This window comes from Gorilla gorilla, chromosome 2, assembly GCF_029281585.2.
Source record: "Gorilla gorilla gorilla isolate KB3781 chromosome 2, NHGRI_mGorGor1-v2.1_pri, whole genome shotgun sequence".
NCBI classification, from domain to species: domain Eukaryota; kingdom Metazoa; phylum Chordata; class Mammalia; order Primates; family Hominidae; genus Gorilla; species Gorilla gorilla.
Window position 1 is genome coordinate 178,629,359 of NC_086017.1, and position 21,704 is coordinate 178,651,062.

General features: G+C 36.7%; 1 protein-coding gene across 1 annotated transcript in view; it reads right to left on the reverse strand.

Annotated features, from left to right (window-relative positions):
* WDR49 (WD repeat domain 49) overlaps positions 1 to 21,704 on the reverse strand; it is a 178,279-nt gene that overhangs the window by 36,900 nt on the left and 119,675 nt on the right. Inside the window, exons 13-17 of the mRNA XM_055383679.2 lie at positions 17,655 to 17,753; positions 15,891 to 16,055; positions 13,828 to 14,015; positions 12,597 to 12,794; positions 7,075 to 7,244 (exon numbers count right to left, since the gene is read on the reverse strand). Coding sequence (XP_055239654.2) covers positions 7,075 to 7,244; positions 12,597 to 12,794; positions 13,828 to 14,015; positions 15,891 to 16,055; positions 17,655 to 17,753 — 820 coding nt within the window. The remainder of the gene's footprint in view (positions 1 to 7,074; positions 7,245 to 12,596; positions 12,795 to 13,827; positions 14,016 to 15,890; positions 16,056 to 17,654; positions 17,754 to 21,704) is intronic.

The following is a 21,704-nucleotide window of genomic DNA, read 5'->3' on the forward strand; positions in this document are numbered from 1 at the left end:
ACTTGCAAACCAAATCCTGCAGCACATCAAAAAGCGTATCCACCACAATCCAGTTGGCTTCATCCCCAGGATTCAAGGCTGACTCAACGTAGGTAAATCAATAAACGTAATTCATCACATAAACTAAACTAAGAACAAAAACCACATGATTACCTCAATAGGTACAGAAAATGCCTGCTATACAATTCAACATTTCTTCATGTTAAAAACCCTGAATAAAATATATATTGAAGGAACATATCTCAAAATAATAAGAGTCACTTATGCCAGACTCATAGACAATATCATACTGAATGGGCAAAAGCTGGAGGCATTCCCCTTGAAAACCGGCACAAGACAAAGATGCCCTTTCTCACCACTCCTATTCAGGGTAGTATTGGAAGTTCTGGCCAGGGCAATCAGGCAAGAGAAAGAAATAAAGGGTATCCAAATAGGAAGAAAGGAAGTCAAACTCTCTCTGTTTGCAGGTGACATGATACTATATCTAGAAAACCATATTGACTCAGCCCAAAAGCTTCTTAAGCTGATAACTTCAGCAAGGACTCAGGATACAAAAACAATGTGCAAAAATCACAAGCACTCCTATACACAAATAACAGATAAGCAGAGGGCCAAATCATAGATGAATTCCCATTAACAATCGCTACAGACAGTAAAATATCTAGGAATACAGCTATCAAGGAAAGTGAAGAACCCTCTTCAAGGAGAACTACAAACCATTGCTCAAGGAAATCAGAGACGACACAAACAAATGGAAAAACATTTCATGATCATGAACAGAAAGAATCAATATCATGAAAATCGCCATACTGCCCAAAGTAATTTATAGATTCAATGCTATTCCCATCAAACTACTCTTGAAATTTTTTTTTATTATACTTTAAGTTTTAGGGTACATGTGCACAACGTGCAGGTTAGTTACACACGTATACAAGTGCCATGTTGTTGTGCTGCACCCAGTAACTCATCATTTAACATTAGGTATATCTCCAAATGCTACCCCTCCCCCCTCCCCCCACCCCACAACAGGCCCCAGTGTGTGATGTTCCCCTTCCTGTGTCCATGTGTTCTCATTGTTCAATTCCCACCTATGAGTGAGAACATGTCGTGTTTGGTTTTTTGTCCTTGCAATAGTTTGCTGAGAATGATGGTTTCCAGTTTCATCCATGTCCCTACAAAGGACATGAACTCATCATTTTTTATGGCTGCATAGTATTCCATGGTGTATATGTGCCACATTTTCTTAATCCAGTCTATCATTGTCGGACATTTGGGTTGGTTCCAAGTAGTCGTTATTGTGAATAGTGTCACAATAAACATACGTGTGTATGTGTCTTTATAGCAGCATGATATATGATCCTTTGGGTATATACCCAGTAATGGGATGGCTGGGTCAAATGGTATTTCTAGTTCTAGATCCCTGAGGAATCACCACACTGACTTCCACAATGGTTGAACGAGCCAAAATTGACAAATGGGATCTAATTAAACTAATGAGCTTCTGCACAGCAAAAGAAACTACCATCAGAGTGAACAGGCAACCTACAGAATGGGAGAAAATTTTAGCAATCTACTCATCTGACAAAGGGCTAATATCCAGAATCTACAATGAACTCCAACAAATTTACAAGAAAGAAACAAACAACCCCATCAAAAAGTGGGCAAAGGATATGAACAGACACTTCTCAAAAGAAGACATTTATGCAGCCAAAAGACAGATGAAAAAATGCTCACCATCACTGGCCATCAGAGAAATGCAAATCAAAACCATAATGAGATACCATCTCACACCAGTTAGAATGGTGAGCATTAAAAAGTCAGGAAACAACAGGTGCTGGAGAGGATGTGGGTAAATAGGAACACTTTTACACTGTTGGTGGGACTGTAAACTAGTACTCTTGACATTCTTGACAGAATTAGAAAAAAAGTATTTTAAAATTCATATGGAACCAAAAAAGAGCCTGTATAGCCAAAACAATGCTAACCAAAAAGAACAAAGCTGGAGGCATCAGGCTACCCAACTTCAAACTGTACTACACGGCTACAGTAACCAAAACAGCATGGTACTGGTACAAAAACAGACACAGAGACCCATGGAACAGAATAGAGAACTAAGAAATAAGACTGCACATCTACAACTATCTAATCTTCAACAAACCTGATGAAAACAAGCAATGAAAAAAGGATTCCCTATTTAATAAATGGTGCTAGGAGAACTGGCTAGCCATATGCAGGAAATTGAAACGGTCTCCTTCCTTACATCTTATACAAAAATTAACTCAAAATGGATTAAAGACTTAATTGTAAAACCCAAAACTATAAAAACCCTAGAAGAAAATCTAGGCAATGTGATTCAGGATATAGGTACAGGCAAAGATTTCAAGATGAAAACATCAAAAGTAATTGCAATGAAACTAAAAATTGACAAATGAGATTTTTTTTTCTGTTTTCAACCTTTACATTTTTTTTCTTTTCTTTTCTTTTCTTTTTTTTATTATTATTATACTTTAAGTTTTAGGGTACATGTGCACAATGTGCAGGTTAGTTACATATGTATACATGTGCCATGCTGGTGTGCTGCATCCATTAACTCGTCATTTAGCATTAGTTATATCTCCTAATGCTATCCTTCCCCCCTCCCCTCACCCCACAACAGTCCCCAGAGTGTGATGTTCCCCTTCCTGTGTCCATGTGTTCTCATTGTTCAATTCCCACCTATGAGTGAGAACATGCGGTGTTTGGTTTTTGTCCTTGCAATAGTTTGCTGAGAATGATGATTTCCAGTTTCATCCATGTCCCTACAAAGGACATGAACTCATCATTTTTTATGGCTGCATAGTATTCCATGGTGAATATGTGCCACATTTTCTTAATCCAGTCTATCATTGTTGGACATTTGGGTTGGTTCCAAGTCTTTGCTATTGTGAATAGTGCCGCAATAAACATACGTGTGCATGTGTCTTTATAGCAGCATGATTTATAGTCCTTTGGGTATATACCCAGTAATGGGATGGCTGGGTCAAATGGTATTTCTAGTTCTAGATCCCTGAGGAATCGCCACACTGACTTCCACAATGGTTGAACTAGTTTACACTCCCACCAACAGTGTAAAAGTGTTCCTATTTCTCCACATCCTCTCCGGCTCCTGTTGTTTCCTGACTTTTTAATGATTGCCATTCTAACTGGTGTGAGATGGTATCTCACTGTGGTTTTGATTTGCATTTCTCTGATGGCCAGTGATGATGAGCATTTTTTCATGTGTCTTTTGGCTGCATAAATGTCTTTTTTTGAGAAGTGTCTGTTCATATCCTTCGCCCACTTTTTGATGGGGTTGTTTGTTTTTTTCTTGTAAATTTGTTTGAGTTCATTGTAGATTCTGGATATTAGCCCTTTGTCAGATGGGTAGATTGTAAAAATTTTCTCCCATTTTGTAGGTTGCCTGTTCACTCTGATGGTAGTTTCTTTTGCTGTGCAGAAGCTCTTTAATTTAATTAGATCCCATTTGTCAACTTTGGCTTTTGTTGCCAAATGAGATATTAAACTAAAAAGCTTCTGCACAGCAAAAGAAACTGTCATCAGAGTGAACAGACAACCTACAGAATGGGTGAAAATTTTTGCAACCTATCCATCAGACAAAGAGCTAGTATTCAGAGTCCACAAGGAACTTAAACAAATTTACAAGAAAAAAAAACCAACCCCATTAAAAAGTGGGCAAAGACATAAACTGACACTCAAAAGAAGACATTTATGCAACCAACAAACAAATGAAAAAAGGCTCAACATCACTGATCATTAGAGAAATGCAAATCAAAACCAGAGTGAGATACCACCTCATGCCAGTCACAATAGCAATTATTAAAAAGTCAAGAAACAACAGATGCTGGTGAGGCTGCAGAGAGATACAAATGCTTTTGCACTGTTGATGGGAATGTAAATTAGTTCACTCACGGTCTAAGATGGTGTGGTGATTCCTCAAAGACCTAGAGCCAGAAATAGTATTTAAACTACCATTTGACCCAGCAATCTCATTACTGGGTATATACCCAAAGGAATATAAATCATTCTATTATAAAGATACAAGCACACATATGTTCATTACAACACTATTCACAATAGCCAATAAATGGAATCAACCCAAATGCCCATCAATGATAGACTGGATAAAAAAATGATGTTACATATACACCATGGAATACTATACGGCCACAAAAAGGAATGAGATAACGTCCTCTGCAGGGACATGGATGGAGCTGGAAGCCATTATCCTCAGCAAACTAACTCAGGAACAGAAAACAAAACATCACATGTTCTCACTCAAAAATGGGAGCTGAACAATGAGAACACATGGACACAAGGAGGGGAACAACACACACTGGAACCTGTCCAGGGGTGGGAGATGGGGGAGGGAGAGCATCATGAAAAATTGCTAATGCATATTGGGTTTAATACTTAGGTTATAGGTCAATAGGTGCAGCAAACCTCCATGGCATACGTTTACCTATGTAACAAAGCTGTACATCCTACACATGTACCCCAGAAATTAAAATAAATTTTAAAAAACCCTATATATCAGCACTGATTTTCATAATACAAAGTTCCCAGGAACAATAGAAAATAAAATTAACTGAAAATGAAGTCAGGAAAGAAGAGTTCAAACTGCCAATGTTTGAATCTAGGAAAAGATTGGTTTAAAAAAGTGTTTAGGATGGGAGTGGTGGTTCACATCTGTAATCCCAGCACTTTGGGAGGGTGAAGTGGAAGGATCACTTCAACCTAGGAGTTCCAGACCTGCCTGAGCAACATGACGAAACCTCATCTATAAAGAAAAAAACGTGTGTGTGTGTGCAAACTGGGTGTGGTGGCACGCCTGTAGTCCAAGCTACTTGGGAGGCTGAGGTGGGAGGATTGATTGAGCCAGGGAAGTTGATGCTGCAGTGAGCTGTGGTCGCACCACTGCATTTCAGCTGGGCAACAAAGCAAGACAGCCTCAAAAAAAAAAAAAAATGTTTAAAGGATAACTGAGTTTGTCATAAGGAATGGGAAATTAGTATCTTGGCTGAAATACTCTTAAACAGGAATCTGTAATACTTGCCTTCACTCTGCTATGCATGTGATGGAAAGAAAAAAAAGGATCTGTCTGTGTTACCCTAAGGTAACTTTATTTCTTCATCTGTAAGATTGAGTAGGGTAGGTGGGTGGGGACATTTTATCCTATGTAAAGTCTTTCCATTCCCAGCATTCTATGATTGTACAGGATTGCTCATGCTAGATTTCTAAACTGAAAATATCCTTCTGCCTAAATGTAAAATGCCACTTGACATTTCTGTAAGCCATAATTCAAGGAAATGGAAGAACAAATACCAAAGTAATTTAACATAAGAGAATGCTAAAGGGGAATTTTTTTCTTCTATCTATGTGTCAGCGGAGGTTCAAAAAGTTTGAAAGCAAAGTAATTTATTGGGATGTTTAATACAAAAGTATTTCTACATGCCAAAATGAGGTGGTTAGACTCTGTGTGAAGAGTCATTTTGTCAAGAAGGTAGCTCCAAAATTGATCTTGTGACACTTAAGCCAACCATCACTTTAAGATATAAACAAAGGATGCGGAAACTATAAGGGATGATTGCATCAGAGAGAGTCTTATGTGTGAATTGACACCCACTCCATCGGAGGGGAGGAAAGCTTTTCTCTTTTTCATTTCTAGCCTCTATTCACATAGCCCAAATAGCTTAAGGTAGTCCTCTAGGGTAACAATGAGAGGGACACAGCAGACCTGTGTCTCACTAACACCTGAAGACGTCTACAGGCAAAAAGCTGTACCTGGAGTTGCAGGGAGCAGTGGGGAAACAGTGGAAAAGTTGGTATGGCAAAATGTTTGAGTTTCCTACAGGCCAAGCAGAAGTTAAACCAGGAGTTGTGCAAGAGGGGAGGCTTGGCAATGTGCAGGACTGTAACAGAAAACACTGTGATGTGTATTACAAGGGACATGAGCTGGAGGTGGTGAGCCATAAGAAACTAGTCAAAGAGTTCATGAGTTTGGAAATGTGCAATGCAGAGATCCCTCAGTGGGGTCATCAAAGAACCCTCAACTATACCCCCAGAAAAAAGAGAATGCTTTGCACATCTGCCAAGCCTCAAGAACAGCAATGCTACCTTTTTCCTTCTTCCCATCCTCAGTGAAAGGAAAACTGTGACTACTGAGTTAAAGGGAAGAAGAAAAGACAGTTCTCTCTGGTGTTTCACCTGTTTAACACAGAATGTTACAGAAGCAATGAATTAAAGCATGGTGGGAGTTTTATAGAATGACTATTTTCTTGTCAGCTCTGAGTAAACCCCATTTCTTTTCTCACATTGAACAAATAATAAATCAAAAGCACCAAAATATTTTTATTATTCTCCAAGAAATAAGCTCAGATATCTATCTCTACAAGAATAAAATAGCCATTTAGCATGAAAGTTAAGTTATGAGAGCATGGTTTAGCAAAAGTATAGAAAACAAAAGAACTAAACTCCTTAACATGAGAGCATAAATGAAATGTAAATATGGAATCTAGCAGAGTGATGTGAAGAGAAGAATGTCTGAGCAACATAGAGGGACGAGAAGCCTTAAGGAAGTGATGTCTAACTTCAAAGTTAAGCTCTTTGAACTTTTGTCACATAAACCGCTGTGCACTTTATCAAAACCAGGAGTAAAATCTGATACACATTCTAAGATAGATAGATAGATAGATAGATAGATAGATAGATAGATAGATAGATAGATAGATAGATGGATAGATTGTTTTTGAAGAAAGGGGCAAATTTTCACAATTAGATTGATGATGGAGTAGCAATAAAAGACTAGATGGCACTTAATACATATCAAGAATCAATGTAGTCAAGAAATAAGAACCAAATATGGCCCCGATAATATAAGTCACTCATTCATACACACCTACCAATCCCCCAAATTTTGGAGAAATCTTGAGGTAGTCATTGAACATTCCACAGAGGACAGAAGGAAATTTGGACCAATCTTATCTATGTCTTATTTAGACTTCAGTTGACATCTGGCTAATGTTCAAAATTACTTACTTGTATGTTGAGTCATCTTTGTTTTTCTTATTAAGTAGAGAATGTTCTGTTGGGTCTAAACAAGATTCCTCCTTAGAAAATAAAGAAATTTCCTTTTGAATCTCACTTTCCACTAAATTAGTATCTCTTTTAGGAAGGAAAAGGCAGTTTTCAATATGCCAGTGCTTTGCCTGAAAAAAACGAAAACATCTGTTTTATTTTTATGAAATTTATTTTCTTCAAACATTTATGTGTGTTTACCATGTGCTGGATTACTAATTAAAGTCCTGGGGTGGGACACACAAGAAGATGAAAAAGACATGACTCCGGTCCACAAGAAGCTTACAGTTTTACAGGGGAGATGAAAGAGATTCATGTAACTTTAATAAAGGTAGAAAATGAGATATGTCATAAGAAACAAAAATTCTCTGAAGAGATAATAATGAAGTACAAAAATTTTTTTACCATTCCCATTTTAAAATTCTGAATAGCCAGATGTATATTTACTAAAAACAAAACAAAGCTTTTGTTAAAGAATTGCCACACTTATTTATTCCCTCAACTACTTTATTTGCGTGTTACCTCCTTAAATGTTTTCATAAGCCAATTCAGTTATTAAATACTGTTTTCTAAAAATTATGTGTGTTATATAATAGTTTTCACAGATTTGGCTACACTTCTTAAAATGCATTCATCTAGCAAAAGTTCCCCATTAACAATCTATTTTATGTTTTAAATACAGAGCCAATTTCCTCATCTTATATCAATACACTTCATGCACACAGAATGTTCCAGAGAATGCAGCCTGTGAGATATGAGGGGAACCGTAGGCATCCTGCAGATATTTGGCTGGTGTGCAAATTGATCAGACTTGTCATAAGTGTTTGCAGAATAAAATGCCTACAGGGCCAGTCAAATAATATCAATGAATGAATTGAACCTAATACAAGAAAATAAATGGGTAATAAATAGTAAATAAAACTCACCCTCAGTTTTTAAGGCAATAAAAAAATTCAGAGATTACACTGAATTAAAGAGAACCCATTTTACATAAAACCCATAGTTCCTCTTAAGGAATGACATACATTCTTTTTTTTTTTTTTTTCCACTTTAAGTTCTGGGATACATGTGCTGAACATTCAGGCTTGCTACATAGGTATACATGTGCCATGGTGGTTTGCTGCACCTATCAACCCATCATCTAAGTTTTAAGCTCCACATGCATTAGGTATTTATCCTAATGCTCTACCTCCCCTTTCCCCCACCCCCCGACAGGCCCTGGTGAGTGATGTTCCTCTCCCTGTGTCCATGTGTTCTAATTGTTCAACTCTCACTTATGAGTGAGAACATGTGGTGTTTGGGTTTCTGTTCCTGTGTTAGTTTGCTGAGGATGATGGTTTCCAGCTTCATCCATGTCCTTGCAAAGACAAGAACTCATCCTGTTTTATGGCTGCATAGTATTCCATGGTTTATATGTGCCACATTTTCTTTTTCCGGTCTATCATTGATGGGTATTTGGGTTGGTTCCAAGTCTTTGCTATTGTAAATAGTGCTGCAAAAAACATACATGTGCATGTGTATTTAATAGTAGAATGATTTATAATCCACTGAGTATATATTCAGTAATGGGATTCCTGAATCAAATGGTGTTTCTGGTTCTAGATCCTTGAGGAGTTGCCACACTGTCTTCCACAATGGTTGAACTAATTCACACTCCCACCAACAGTGTAAAAGCATTCCTATTTCTCCACATCCTCACCAGCATCTGTTGTTCCCAGACTTTTTAATGATTGCCATTCTAACTGATGTGGGATGGTATCTCATTATGGTTTTGATATGCATTTCTCTAATGACCAGTGATGATGAGCTTTTTTTCAGTGTTTGTTGGCCACATAAATACCTTCTTTTGAGAAGTGTCTGTTCATATCCTTCACTCAAGTTTCGATGGGGTTGTTTGGTTTCTTTCTTGTACATTTGTTTAAGTTCCTCATAGATTCTGGATATTAGACCTTTGTCAGATAGATAGATTGATTGATTGCAAAAATTTTCTCCCATTCTGTAGGTTGCCTGTTCACCCTGATGATATTTTCTTTTGCTGTGCAGAAGCTTTTTAGTTTAATTAGATTGCATTTGTCAACTTCAGCTTTTGCTGCAATTGCTTTTGTTATTTTAGTCATGATGTCTTTGCCCATGCCTATGTCCCGTATGGTTTTGCCTAGGTTTTCTTCTAGGGTTTTTATAGTTTTAGGTTTTACATTTAAGTCTTTAATCCATTTTGAGTTAATTTTTGTATAAGGTGTAAGAAAGGGGTCCAGTTTCTGTATTCTGCTTATGGCTAGCCAGTTTTCCCAGCACCATTTATTAAATAGGGAATAATTTCCCCATTGTTTGTTTATGTAAGGTTTGTCGAAGATCAGATGGTTGTAGGTGTGTGGTGTTATTTATGAGGCCTCTGTTCTATTCCATTGGTCTCTTTATCTGTTTTGGTACCAGTACCATGCTGTTTTGGTTACTGTAGCCTTGTAGTATAGTTTGATGTCAGGTAGCATGATGTCTCCAGCTTTGTTCTTTTTGCTTAGGATTGTCTTGGCAACATGGGCTCTTTTTTGGTTCCATATAAAATTTAAAGTAGTTTTTTCTAGTTCTGTGAAGAAAGCCAATGGTAGCTTGATGGGAATAGCATTGAATCTATAAATTACTTTGGGCAGTATGGCCATTTTCATGATATCGATTCTTCCTGTTCATGAACATGGAGTGTTTTTCCATTTGTTTGTGTCCTCCCTGATTTCCTTGAGCAACGATTTGTAGTTCTCCTTGAAGAGGTCCTTCATGTCCCTTGTAAGTTGTATTCCTAGGTATTTTATTTTCTTTGTAGCAATTGTGAATGGGAATTCGCTCATGATTGGGCTCTCTGCTTGTCTATTATTGGTGTACAGGAATGCTTGTGATTTTTTGCACATTAATTTTGTATCCTGAGACTTTGCTGAAATTTTTATCAACTTAAGGGGTTTTTGGGCTGAGACGATGGGGTTTTCTAAATATACAATCACGTTGTATGCAAACAGAGACACTTTGACTTCCTCTCTGCCTATTTGAATACCCTTTATTTCTTTCTCTTGCCTGATTGCTCTTTTTTTAAGAGAAATGAGAAACTTGGATCTTTACATGAAATCTATTATTGTTTAAATGTGGGCAACTAAATCAAATTTTAATTATTCACTGGATGAAGAGACACAATCAAAGTCACTGGACATCAAATCAATCAGATGAGGAGAGTTGCCAGTACATAAATTCTGCCTAGCACAACAGTAGTTAGTGCACAAAGTGGGGCACTGAAGAATTTCAAGCATCATTTGAATTTCTTCTTATCCCACAATCACCTGTCAGCTTCGTGGGATAAACATGCATTTATGAATAAATCCTCTTCACTCCTATTTCTCCAACTCTAGAAATAGACATACCATACAACTTACTTTCAAAAATCTAACCTGAAAACCAGCCTAAGGTCAATAGCTATGTTATAAAAGTGATTCTAATTTTTGTTTTTTTTAAAACAAACAAACAAACAAACAAAAAAAAACTTCCCTTCTCTCCTCTCTCTTTCCTTTCCCTCTTTTCCTTTCCCTTTCCCCTCCTTTCTGTTTCTTCTTCCCCACACTCTTTGCTCTACATCTTGGGACTAATGGCACTTATATTCAAGACATCTTGATAAAAGTCAGTCCTTTAAAAAATAAAAATTAAAAAACAAGAAGTAGTGCAAGCAGAAGGAACTAGAAAACCGTTTTCCCCAGCTTTGCTAGCCTTCAATTTGTAAAACTGACCCAGCTCTGATGACTCTTCTCCTGCCTTGAACAGAAGGGAAAAAATAAAATTATTCTCATGAGGGCTTTTTGCATCTGAAGTCCTTCAAAAAAGCAAGACTTCACAGAAACAACAAATAATATCAATAATACAAAAATAAGCAGTTTTACAAGCACACATTTCTGAATTAAAATAACATTTAGCTACAGATTATGTTTGGTGGGTGAACTTTATATGGCACCTACACCTAGAATGGTGTTATTTCTTGGTTCGACCCCGGATGTCTAAGGAACTTCTTAGGTCACCCACTTGATGACGTTTCGTTTCTTTACCTGTTGTTCAAACCTCCACCTCATCTTGCCACAGCCTCTGTCAGCAATGCATTGGCTTCTTCAGTGGCCTGAAGCAGGCTTCCACCCTCTTTCCTGTCCAGACTGCCAGCCATGTCCCACCCTGTCTCACTCATCACGTGCCTATATGAGTTCCCACTTAGCTGCTTTTTTTCGTGACTGAGAAAAGTCTAGTGCTTGTCTTATTTACAAAATACAAGAGATTGCTACAGCTCCTGAGTGTTACATTGAGACTGTCGTCTAGCCAATGTGGGTCCACCTCCCAGATGATTTTCTGATTTACCAACACCCTCTGCATCCTAAAGGGGTGCTTAGAATTCTTTCCACACAGGTTGGCCTCATCAAACTGACTTTACAAATACAGCAACAACAAACCTTGTCTTCCAACACTAAAAGAATTGCCTACTCTCCTGGCATAAGATTGGCACCTGAGGCTCCTAAATAGAACCAAATCAGCTGGCCAAACAGATATTGAGGCTTCACCTTAAACTTATACCAGGTTTGAATAGTACTGGTTGAAACCAATGAAACATATTTTGTCCGCAAAAGCACAAATGGAACAGGAAAAGTTCCCAAGAAAGCAAAAGGAAAAAATAACAGAAAATATGAGACTAAATATTTCCTTTCTTTCATGACTCCCACTTCCATTTCATTTCATAGGCAGGAGCAAGTCAGATCTTGAGAAAGGGGTTAAAAATGTGAGCTCTGAAGTGACCCAACTTGAGTTAAAAGCAAAACTCTACCACGATTAGCTTCTGTGAGCTCAGGTGATTTATTCAAACTCTCTGTGCCTCTGTTTCCTTATCTGTAAAATGGGAATTGTGAGAGCTGCTCCCTCCTGAGTTGAGCAATTGTGAAGATTAAATGAGTTAATTATTGAAAAACATCTTAGAACAGTACCCCACGTACACAAGAAAAACTCAGCAAATGTTAACTATTATTATTTGGCAGCAGTAAACCAGATAATGAATAGGATGATTGGTTTTTTTTTTTTTCTAAAATTTTCTGCATTTGATTATTACGTTCTTAGTTAACAGTCATAATCACCTGTCTTTTTAGTAACTTGATCATTTTATCCACGTTGAACTTTTACTAAATTTTGAAATTGAAGGAATTTATTCTAGAGGAGAATTTTTTCTCAGAAATCCTAGAATATTTTGAGCTGCACAGAGCCCCCATCTTTCCATGTCTCTGGTGTCTTCCACTTGATGGAACTGTCTTGGTTAATGGAAAACAGGGCAAGAGTCGCCTGGAGCTACTGCTTCGGAAATGTTGTCAGTTCTTTCATGACTAATGAACATTAAACAGCTGATGAGATTCAAATAGAAATCAGCCCAAGTTAATACTAAATGTCAAGTAAATACTAGAATAATAAAGAAGCAATATTTCTACCTGACCAAAGATCCAAACAGGAGCATTGCAGACACCAGTCACACAAATACTGCAGTCTGCAGAGGAGGAGATAATCAGTAACTGACCACCTGGCTCACACATCTCTAAGGAGCTTATTCGGTCCTCATGAGGTTGGAATGATCTTATCAGAGTTGGGGCCTTGGTGATTTTGTTCTTACTGGAGTTAAGACAGTACTCCTGAATGAAAAGAAATACAGAACTCTAAAAAATTCAAATATGAAATGATTACAATGACATAACACTTTTAAAAAAAGGCCGATTTTCAAACTTGGGAACAATAACCTATGATCCAAATGCAAAAGAAAAGTTCATGATAAAAGAGGCTAGAAAATGAAATTACATTAAAAAAAGGTTTCTAACTTATCTGATGACTTGGGAAATAAAAAAAATGAACTAGTGGGGAAGGAGGAAGGAAAGAAAAATAAATAGTAAAGCCAATTATTTGATAGAGATGAACTTTACCACATACAAGTGGTCACATATACAACGTTTAAATATTATTAGAAAATTGAGCAGGTAATCAGTGATAAAAAAGAAAAAATCCCAAACTAACTCAGGGTAACAATAATGTTAAATGAAGGAATAGTCCTCTAGCATTTAAATTACATTTACAATCTCATTGCAGATAAGGTGTAGCCTCACCCCAGGCAACCTAGTGAGACCCTGTCTCTACAAAAAGTAAAATAAAATAAAATAAAATAAAATAAAATAAAATAAATAAAATAAAATAAAATAATTAGCTGGGCATAGTGGAACACGCCTGTAGTCCTAGCTACTCAGGAGGCTGAGGTGGGAGGATGGCTGGAACCAGGAGTTTGAAGTTGCAGAGAGCTATAATCATGCCACTGCACTCCAGTCTAGGTGACAGAGGGAGATCCTGTCTCAAAATAAATAAATAAATACATTAAAAATAAGGTGTATCCTAATTATTTACATGCAAATAATGCTGCAGTGCCTTACTCACAATATTGCATTTCTAAATTGGATGACTTACTTAACAGAAGGTTGTCAATATTGAGAAAAACATGATTTTCCTCATTAATTATTTAAAAGAAGTCTCTGCATGAAACTTGTAAATGTTTTATTTAAAACACTTTGACTATACATTTTTTCCTTTGTTTAGGAGACAGACAAGGCTTGATTCATAGTTACCTGCAACAAAGGGTCACCAAAAATCTTAAAGGTAATGTGATAATGTTTTTCAATTTACCTCTATATTCCAGATTTTCAACCATCCATCAAGATCTCCTGTGGTAAGGTATCGATTCATCTTATCAGTAGACATAATAATCGATCCAACTCCACTGTGAGCCAAAAATTCAGCCAGAAGTTGCTTCTTATATATATCCCAAAATCTGACATAACCAGATCCTCCACATGATACCAGGTTAGCTCCTCCTAACATGTAAGGGAAAAATCTAACTAGAAAACTGAACAACAAATGCCAGAAATAACTTCTTCAGTGGCTTTCCCTGTGGAAAGCATGTGATGTTGAAGAGGTGAGTAGCCGTGAGATCAATTCCCAGCACCACTTTAATTTTCTCAAATATAAAATGGAGGTAACGCTATGATAACCTCACTGGTTTGTGTTGAGTATTAAATGAGATAGGATATTGAAGTGTTCCATTACGTTTACTTCCCTTTTCTTCATTCATTATTCTGATGTTTTGGGGGTATTTAAAAGTTAGATAGAATTATTTCTTCAGATAAAACATGAAATATTAATTCCAACATTATGATAATATTCTCATTATATAAAATTAATCTTCCCTAATAACCCACTGGACATATACAATGAAGTAAAAGTCCATATGCACAGATTTGGATGGAATATGTAGTGATAACAGAATAGCTATTGACTTCTCCATTTGGCAGCATGCTTAGAATTCTATTTATGAGCTTTCTTTAAACGTTTTCATCAATAATTCATTGTAAACCCTTATAAAACCCCTTTTTGGTGAATGAGCCTAGAACTAACCTTTTCATTTTCCATTTTTATATGTTTTGTTGAAGCACTTTACCTAAGCTATTCTTTTGTGGCAAGGTTCCTATTATTTGATAAATCTGTAGATGACTTCCAGTTTGCTCCACAAATGTACTGCCAATAAACAATCATATCTATTTAAGGTAGAAATAATAACATGTAGCTGCTTCAGTGAAAACAATCTGGGAATACTGATAACATTAAAATTAGTATTGAGGAAATGAGAGTAATTTCAGGATAATAATTCATATTGTGAGTATAAGCAAGTTCTAGAAAACGGAAAGTTTTAGTATCTAATTGTTTCAAAGTTTATTCTAAACATCCCAGAATGTTTTTAAACTATACCTTTATTGATTCTTAATGATTAAAAATTTTATATGAAAATTATACAGATTTTCATCTGTAAATTAAATATGGGAAACAATAAACATAATTCAGATATGTTCATTTCCTTTTCAAATACATAATACATATATGTCTAGTTCCTAATGTTAAGAAAAATATACCCTGAAGATATGATTGTTATTTTAGATGAAAGGTAAAAAAATATACATTATTCTCCAAGGCAGATTTTCATTTTGGAAAGATGCGGGCTGCATCAACACCATGCTAATACTGCCACTGACAACAAGGAAAAAATTAAGCAAATGGTTATTTCACTTACATAATATCATATAACTACAGTAAATCATAAAATAGCATCAATGTTAGTATACATCTCTGGAGAAGGTATAACCAATACTTAAAAAAAAAAAAAAAAAGATGAAAACAGAGAAGAGAGCAGGCAGCTCTTGTCTTGGGATTAGCAATTCTTTCAAATTCTGTTACTGTTCTTAACATCCATGCTCCTCATTATTCTCTTCCAGCCTATTTTGATTAGGTGCTCACATAGTCAGTCTCAGACTCAACTTTTATGCTACATGTGGACTTAAGCTTTGACTTCGGCATACATCTTGCTGTGCCCCTACCGTATTAAAACCTCTTTATGACAGGTCTGGGACAACAATTCTGATTGTTGCCCGTATCCAATAATTTGTCAGAATTTTTCCCATCTTGATCTTGGCATATATAACACTGGATAAATTAGTAGTGGGATGTAGTCTGGCTCCTGCTCTTGAATCCATCCTCCTCAATTCCAACTTCCTTTGCCATGGTCTGTGACCTCACTTGACACACTACTGACTGGTTAGCTACGTGCAGTCAAATTCTACAAGATCTAGTAGAAATAGATTGGATTTTCTTTATTGTTCCCTTTCCAACTATATGTAAAATGTAAATATATATTTTACCTGTCACTGCAGTGTTTTTTCTTGCTTTAAGGAAGCAAAGTCCCATAACAGCATTTTTGCCCTCATTGTCAATCTCAAAGTTGCGGACTCCCATGGTAGAATGGTCTGCCATGGGGTGGGAGGGTTGGCTTCTCCCAGCACTGAGAAGTTTTTGAGGTTTTGTATCTGTGAGGGAGACAAAGCCAAGTATACTAATGAAGAAAAATATCTGCTTTTCAAACTAATGCCTATGAAATAGCAGGCCCACATCTATCACTATATCCAGTGACTCCAAGTCTCACAATAGACTTCCAGTCAACATCTATCAAGCTTTCTGCTATTTCTCAACCCCAGCTTGAAGAATTGTTTGACATTATTTTTGTTTTTCATGTTCCATACACACTTGCTGTGTTTTCACTTGATATGAATTAAGTAAGAACTTAATATTGGCATCAATGCTAACATCTTAGGGATCTTAATATGCCCAGGACAAACGTAATTCTAATACTGTGGCATTTTCAACTTATTAATCATTAAAATTAATCTTGGAAATATTATAATGAACATGAGTTCTAAAGACTATTTATGTTTAATTAAATGAGCCTTTTTAACAATACTATTTGTTAGTGAGTTACTCTGGAGAAAACATTTCTAAGCATACTTCAATTACCTAATGACATCATCTCCAGGCCACACTAGTAAACACTGGGGATATTCGTCTCAGAATCTAGGAACAGTCTGCCCATAGTTATGAAAAATCTATACAGACGTATTTTCAAAATTCCAAAATAAGAAATCTACTGCAATGCCTTTCATGTCTTTTAGAAATTTGATATTTATTCACTTTTCTCGTTAATTATCTCTCTGTGTAGTGTAAAGCCCAGTGTAGAGGAAGAGGCAGAATTCCAACCTCCTCATGGCAAGTTCAGATGAATCTTAAAATGATTAGCTCTTAGTACATAAAGCAGGTCAGAGCTTTGTGTTTGCAACCAAGTATCCCCTAAATCTCTTAAGTTTGTTTTCCTACTCTTAAGAAAATAGCTTCTCAGCTTTTCACCCAAAAAGAAAACTGCATCTGATGACCAGTCCATTCCTAAAGTTCAATTCAGCCTCTATGAGTTTATTCAGTTGAGACAACAGAACCTCACTGGGCCATGAAGAATGACATTTTCATTACCAAAATAAATTAGTCTAAAGAAAAACCTTTAGTATCTAAGGAAACTGAAATAAAATGTGAAAGGCAATTGTCAAGACATTTTACTTAAGTATAAAATATTCATGTGCTCTGCTAAACTCCCATAAAATACAATATACTCCCATCTAATGTTCCTCATGGGCTTCTAAAGCAAGGAATAATTTAAGATTTCCAGGTGGCATAATATTTATTACAAGCTCTAGATTGAGTCTGAACAGCCTATCGAGTGAACATGAATTTCCATTTTTTTACCAAAGGGTACCTAACGTTCACTCTTAGGTAATTTGGCAAGGTTTATTGAAAAAAAATAAACTAAATAAAAATGAGAGTCTTGCTCGCTGCTGTCGGTAGTTCAGAAATACCGATGTAGCATAAAGAGAAGAAATGGCATGCCATGGAGAATGTGCTAAGCCAAGTAAATCTCGAGGTTCTCTTTAGCTACTTTGGCAAGACAATGATATCCTTAATCCTTCATGCTTATAGCCAATCATCTATAATTTAGGATCAAGTCGCATCAGGCACATGCATGAACAACCAGGCCTACTGTGATTTGACTAGCCATGTTATTTTCGTTTCAAACTCACACTTACCTAATTTTGACTTTAGCAACCTCTGGTAATCAGGGTGAAGAACATGGTGAGCATTCTCTGTGCTATTGTTCCATAGAACAATTTCTCCATCATAACTCCCTACACAAGACAGGATGGAGAATATAAATTGCCAGGAGGTTAAGATAGAAAATATGAGCAACAGCAATCAGAAGAAGTTATTAGCAACATATCTTACACAGAATATGGCACATAGTGGGCACTCTATATTTTTAGAAACATGAATAATAATAATTGGTATTTGTTTTAACTCTAGGGCTTACAATCCCCACAGTATAACCTGAGCATGGGTGTGTAGAAATTACTGCTGTTTCCTTTTATTTTATGGTAATAAAGCATTCAGAACAGATGCTTTGCAAATAAAAAACTGGAGCTTGAGTCTTGGTTCTCCCACTTACTGTGTGACCTTGGGCATGTTATTTAACTCTACTTGATGCTGCAATTTTCTCATCTATAAAAAAGAGTTAATAATTTTATTTATCTCATAGGGTTATTGTAGAGAATGAAAGTATTTACAATAGCACTGAGCATATTATAAGTACTGGAAAAAACGTTAATTACCATCCTACTTTTTATTATTGGGTAAAAGCAAGTAAATCAAGTCCTCCTATGTTTCTGTTTCCTACATCCCTTCTTGTGTATGTGTGCGTGTTCTCTTCATTCTTTCCCTCCTATATTGAATATTGAATATTGTCTTTATTGAATATTGTCTTCTCCAATCCTGAAGTTTTTCCTGCAGAAAGTCCTTCAGTACTGCTCTTCACAGAGAACAGAGAAAAGCCCAAATAGCCCAAAAGCCCAAAGTGAGGTGAAGTCTGAGCAACCATGTCCTGTGGAGGAACAAAGCAGCAATGCCCAGACCATTGTTCTCAGTGGCTCAGTGAGGACAGCTACCCACTGAGCAGAGTGTCTATGGTAAGGAGAGCAGAAGAGTTTGGGTGGGATGTACAAATGGTGACTTTTTTGGGATTAGGGGAGAGGAGAGAGAAATGCACACTAAACTCTGTATTGTCCTAGAAAGAGCAATCTCTTTGGGAGGCCGAGGTGGGCGGATCAGGAGGTCAGGAGTTCGAGACCAGCCTGGCCAACATGGTGAAACCCTGTCTCTACTAAAGATACAAAAAAAAACTTAGCTGGGTGTGGTGGCATGTGCCTGTAATCCCAGCTACTAGGGAGGCTGAGGCAGCAGAATCACTTGAACCCTGGAGGCAGAGGTTGCAGTGAGCCGAGATTACACCATTGCACTCCAGCCTGGGCAACAGAGCGAGACTCCGCTCCATCCAAAAAAAAAGAAAAAGAAAGCACAATCTGTGAAGCTCACAAATTGAACCAGGGGGGTGGAGTTCAGCTGTCCATAGAAATATCCATCTTCTCCTAAGCTTTACTAGCAGTGACTGACCAAATATTTCCACATAGGATTGACGGGAGGAGAATGAGTGAAGAGATTGTCTACCCACCAATACAACGGTATTTACTAATACTTTCACAATAACAACCACACCGTTTTACACTTCAGTGCCCATCACATTTCAGGATGTGATCCTCCCTGCAGGGGTGGCCTTCCAGTGGCTATAAAGCTAATTTACCTACAGAGTTGGCCTTACTAGAAAGTAATTTCATTAGTCCTGAAAACAGGGGAACTTTAAATATAGATAGATCAGTAAACCTCATATTGTAACACTTCATAGATACCCTGGATCTTTTCCTGTAAGTCTTCATTCGTCTTAATTGATGACATTTTTGGTTCTATAAAAAAAAATTCAGCTGTCAAAATATGGACTTGAAAATTTCATGGTGCAATCTGTCTCTATAAATTGCATTCTTTGGCCAGAAATGATACAACAATTTTTCATTCTCTTTAATATGCCACATCAAAGCATGCCTATGAATCATTTTAAGAGCTTGGATTTGTAGACATTTTGTGAGGACAGACTTTTATCAACATTATCTGGGCTAAATTATGCCAAAGAGTTAATATGTTCACATTATGAAACATCTAAGTGCCACCAGTGTGTGATTCGTACCTGACAGCCCTAAAGCTGCTCCTGGAAAATGGACAATACAAATAAAAGCTAACATTTATGGATGAGCTTATTGTGTGCTGAGCACTGTGTTAAATGCTTGCACAGATAATCTGAACTATAAACCAAAATATAGATATATTATTATCAGCCAGACAAAATTATGATTTAGAGTTTAAATAACTTGCTCATTATCAAGTTGTGGCAATTGGTAGAGCCGTGAGGGGAAATCAGACAGCCAGGCATAGGAGCTGATGATCAGAACTACCAATATATTTCCCTAGAAATAAGGATTAAGAAGAGCAAGTGCTGCTTCTTCAAAAATCTATTCATGCTCAAAGGAAACAATCAACAAAGCAAAGAGACAACCTACAAAATGGGAGAAGATAGTTGCAAACTTTACATCTGATAGTATAAGGGGCTAATATCCAAAATATATAACAAAATCAAACAACTCTGCAACAAAGAAAACCTGATTTAAAAATGGACAAAAGACCTGAATAAACATTTCTCAAAAGAAGACATAAAAATGGCCAACAAACATACAAAAAAAGTCCAACAACTCTGCAAAAAAGAAAACCTGATTTAAAAATGGACAAAAGACCTGAATAAACATTTCTCAAAAGAAGACACACGAATGGCCAACAGACATACAAAAAAATGTTCAACATCACTGATTATCAGGGAAATACAAATCAAAACAACCTAAGTGAGTGAGACATCACTTCACTCCAGTCAGAATGGCTCCTATCAAAAAATCAAAAGATAAAAGTATTGGCGAAGATATGGGGCAGAGGAAACACTTACATATGGCTGGTGGGAATGTAAATTAGTATAGCCTTTATGGAAAATGATATGGAGGAATTGAAAATAGAACTACCATATGATCCAGAAATTCCACTACTGGGTAAGGACATGAAATCAGCATGTGGAAGAGATATCTGCACCCTTATGTTTTTTGCAGCATTATTCACAAAAGCCAAGATATAAAATCAACTTAAATGTCCATCAATGAATAAATGAATAAAGAAAATGTGGTATATATACACACTGGAATAGTATTCAGCCATAAAAAGAATAAAAGCTTGTCATTTGCAGCAACATGAATGAACCTGGTGGACATTATGTTAGATGAAATAAGCCAGGCATATAAAGACAAATATCACATCATATCACTCAGTTGTGGAATCTAGAAAGTTATTCTCATAAAAGCAGAGTAGAACAGTGGATACCAGAGGATAAGGAGGGGAGACAGGAGGGGTGAGAGATTGGTCAATGGGTAAAAAGCTAGTTAGATGGGAGGAATGAGTTTTGGTGTTCTATTGCATAGTAGGATGACTAGAGTTAACAATAATGTATTGTATATTTCAAAATAGCTAGAAAAAAGATTTTTTAATGTTCTCATCACTAAGATATGATATATGTGTAAGGCTATTAATATGCTAATTACCATGATTTGATCATTGCACAATTTATACATGTATTGAAACATCATGTTGTGCCTCATAAATATGTACAATTATTAATATTATGTGTCAATCATAAGTTAAAAAAGAAATAAATGGCCGGGCACAGTGGCTCACGCCTGTAATCCCAGCACTTTGGGAGGCTGATGCAGGTGAATTGCTTGAGCTCAGGAGTTTGAGATCAGCCTGGACAACATGGCAAAAACCCATCTCTACTAAAAATACAAAAAATTGGCCAGGCATGGTGGGACGTGCCTGTGGTCCCAGCTACTCAGGAGGCTGAGGTGGGAGGATCACTTGAACCTGGCAGGTGGAGGTTACAATCAGCTGAGATCCGGCCACTGCACTCTGGCCTGGGCAACAGAGTGAGACCCCATCTCAAAATACATATATATATATATATACACATATATATATATACACACACACACACACACACACATACATATACATATATATATATAAAACAACTGAGAAAAAGCTTTTCTAAAGGTGAGTGAGCCAAAACAAACCAAAACAAACCAAAACAAACCAAACTTCACCAA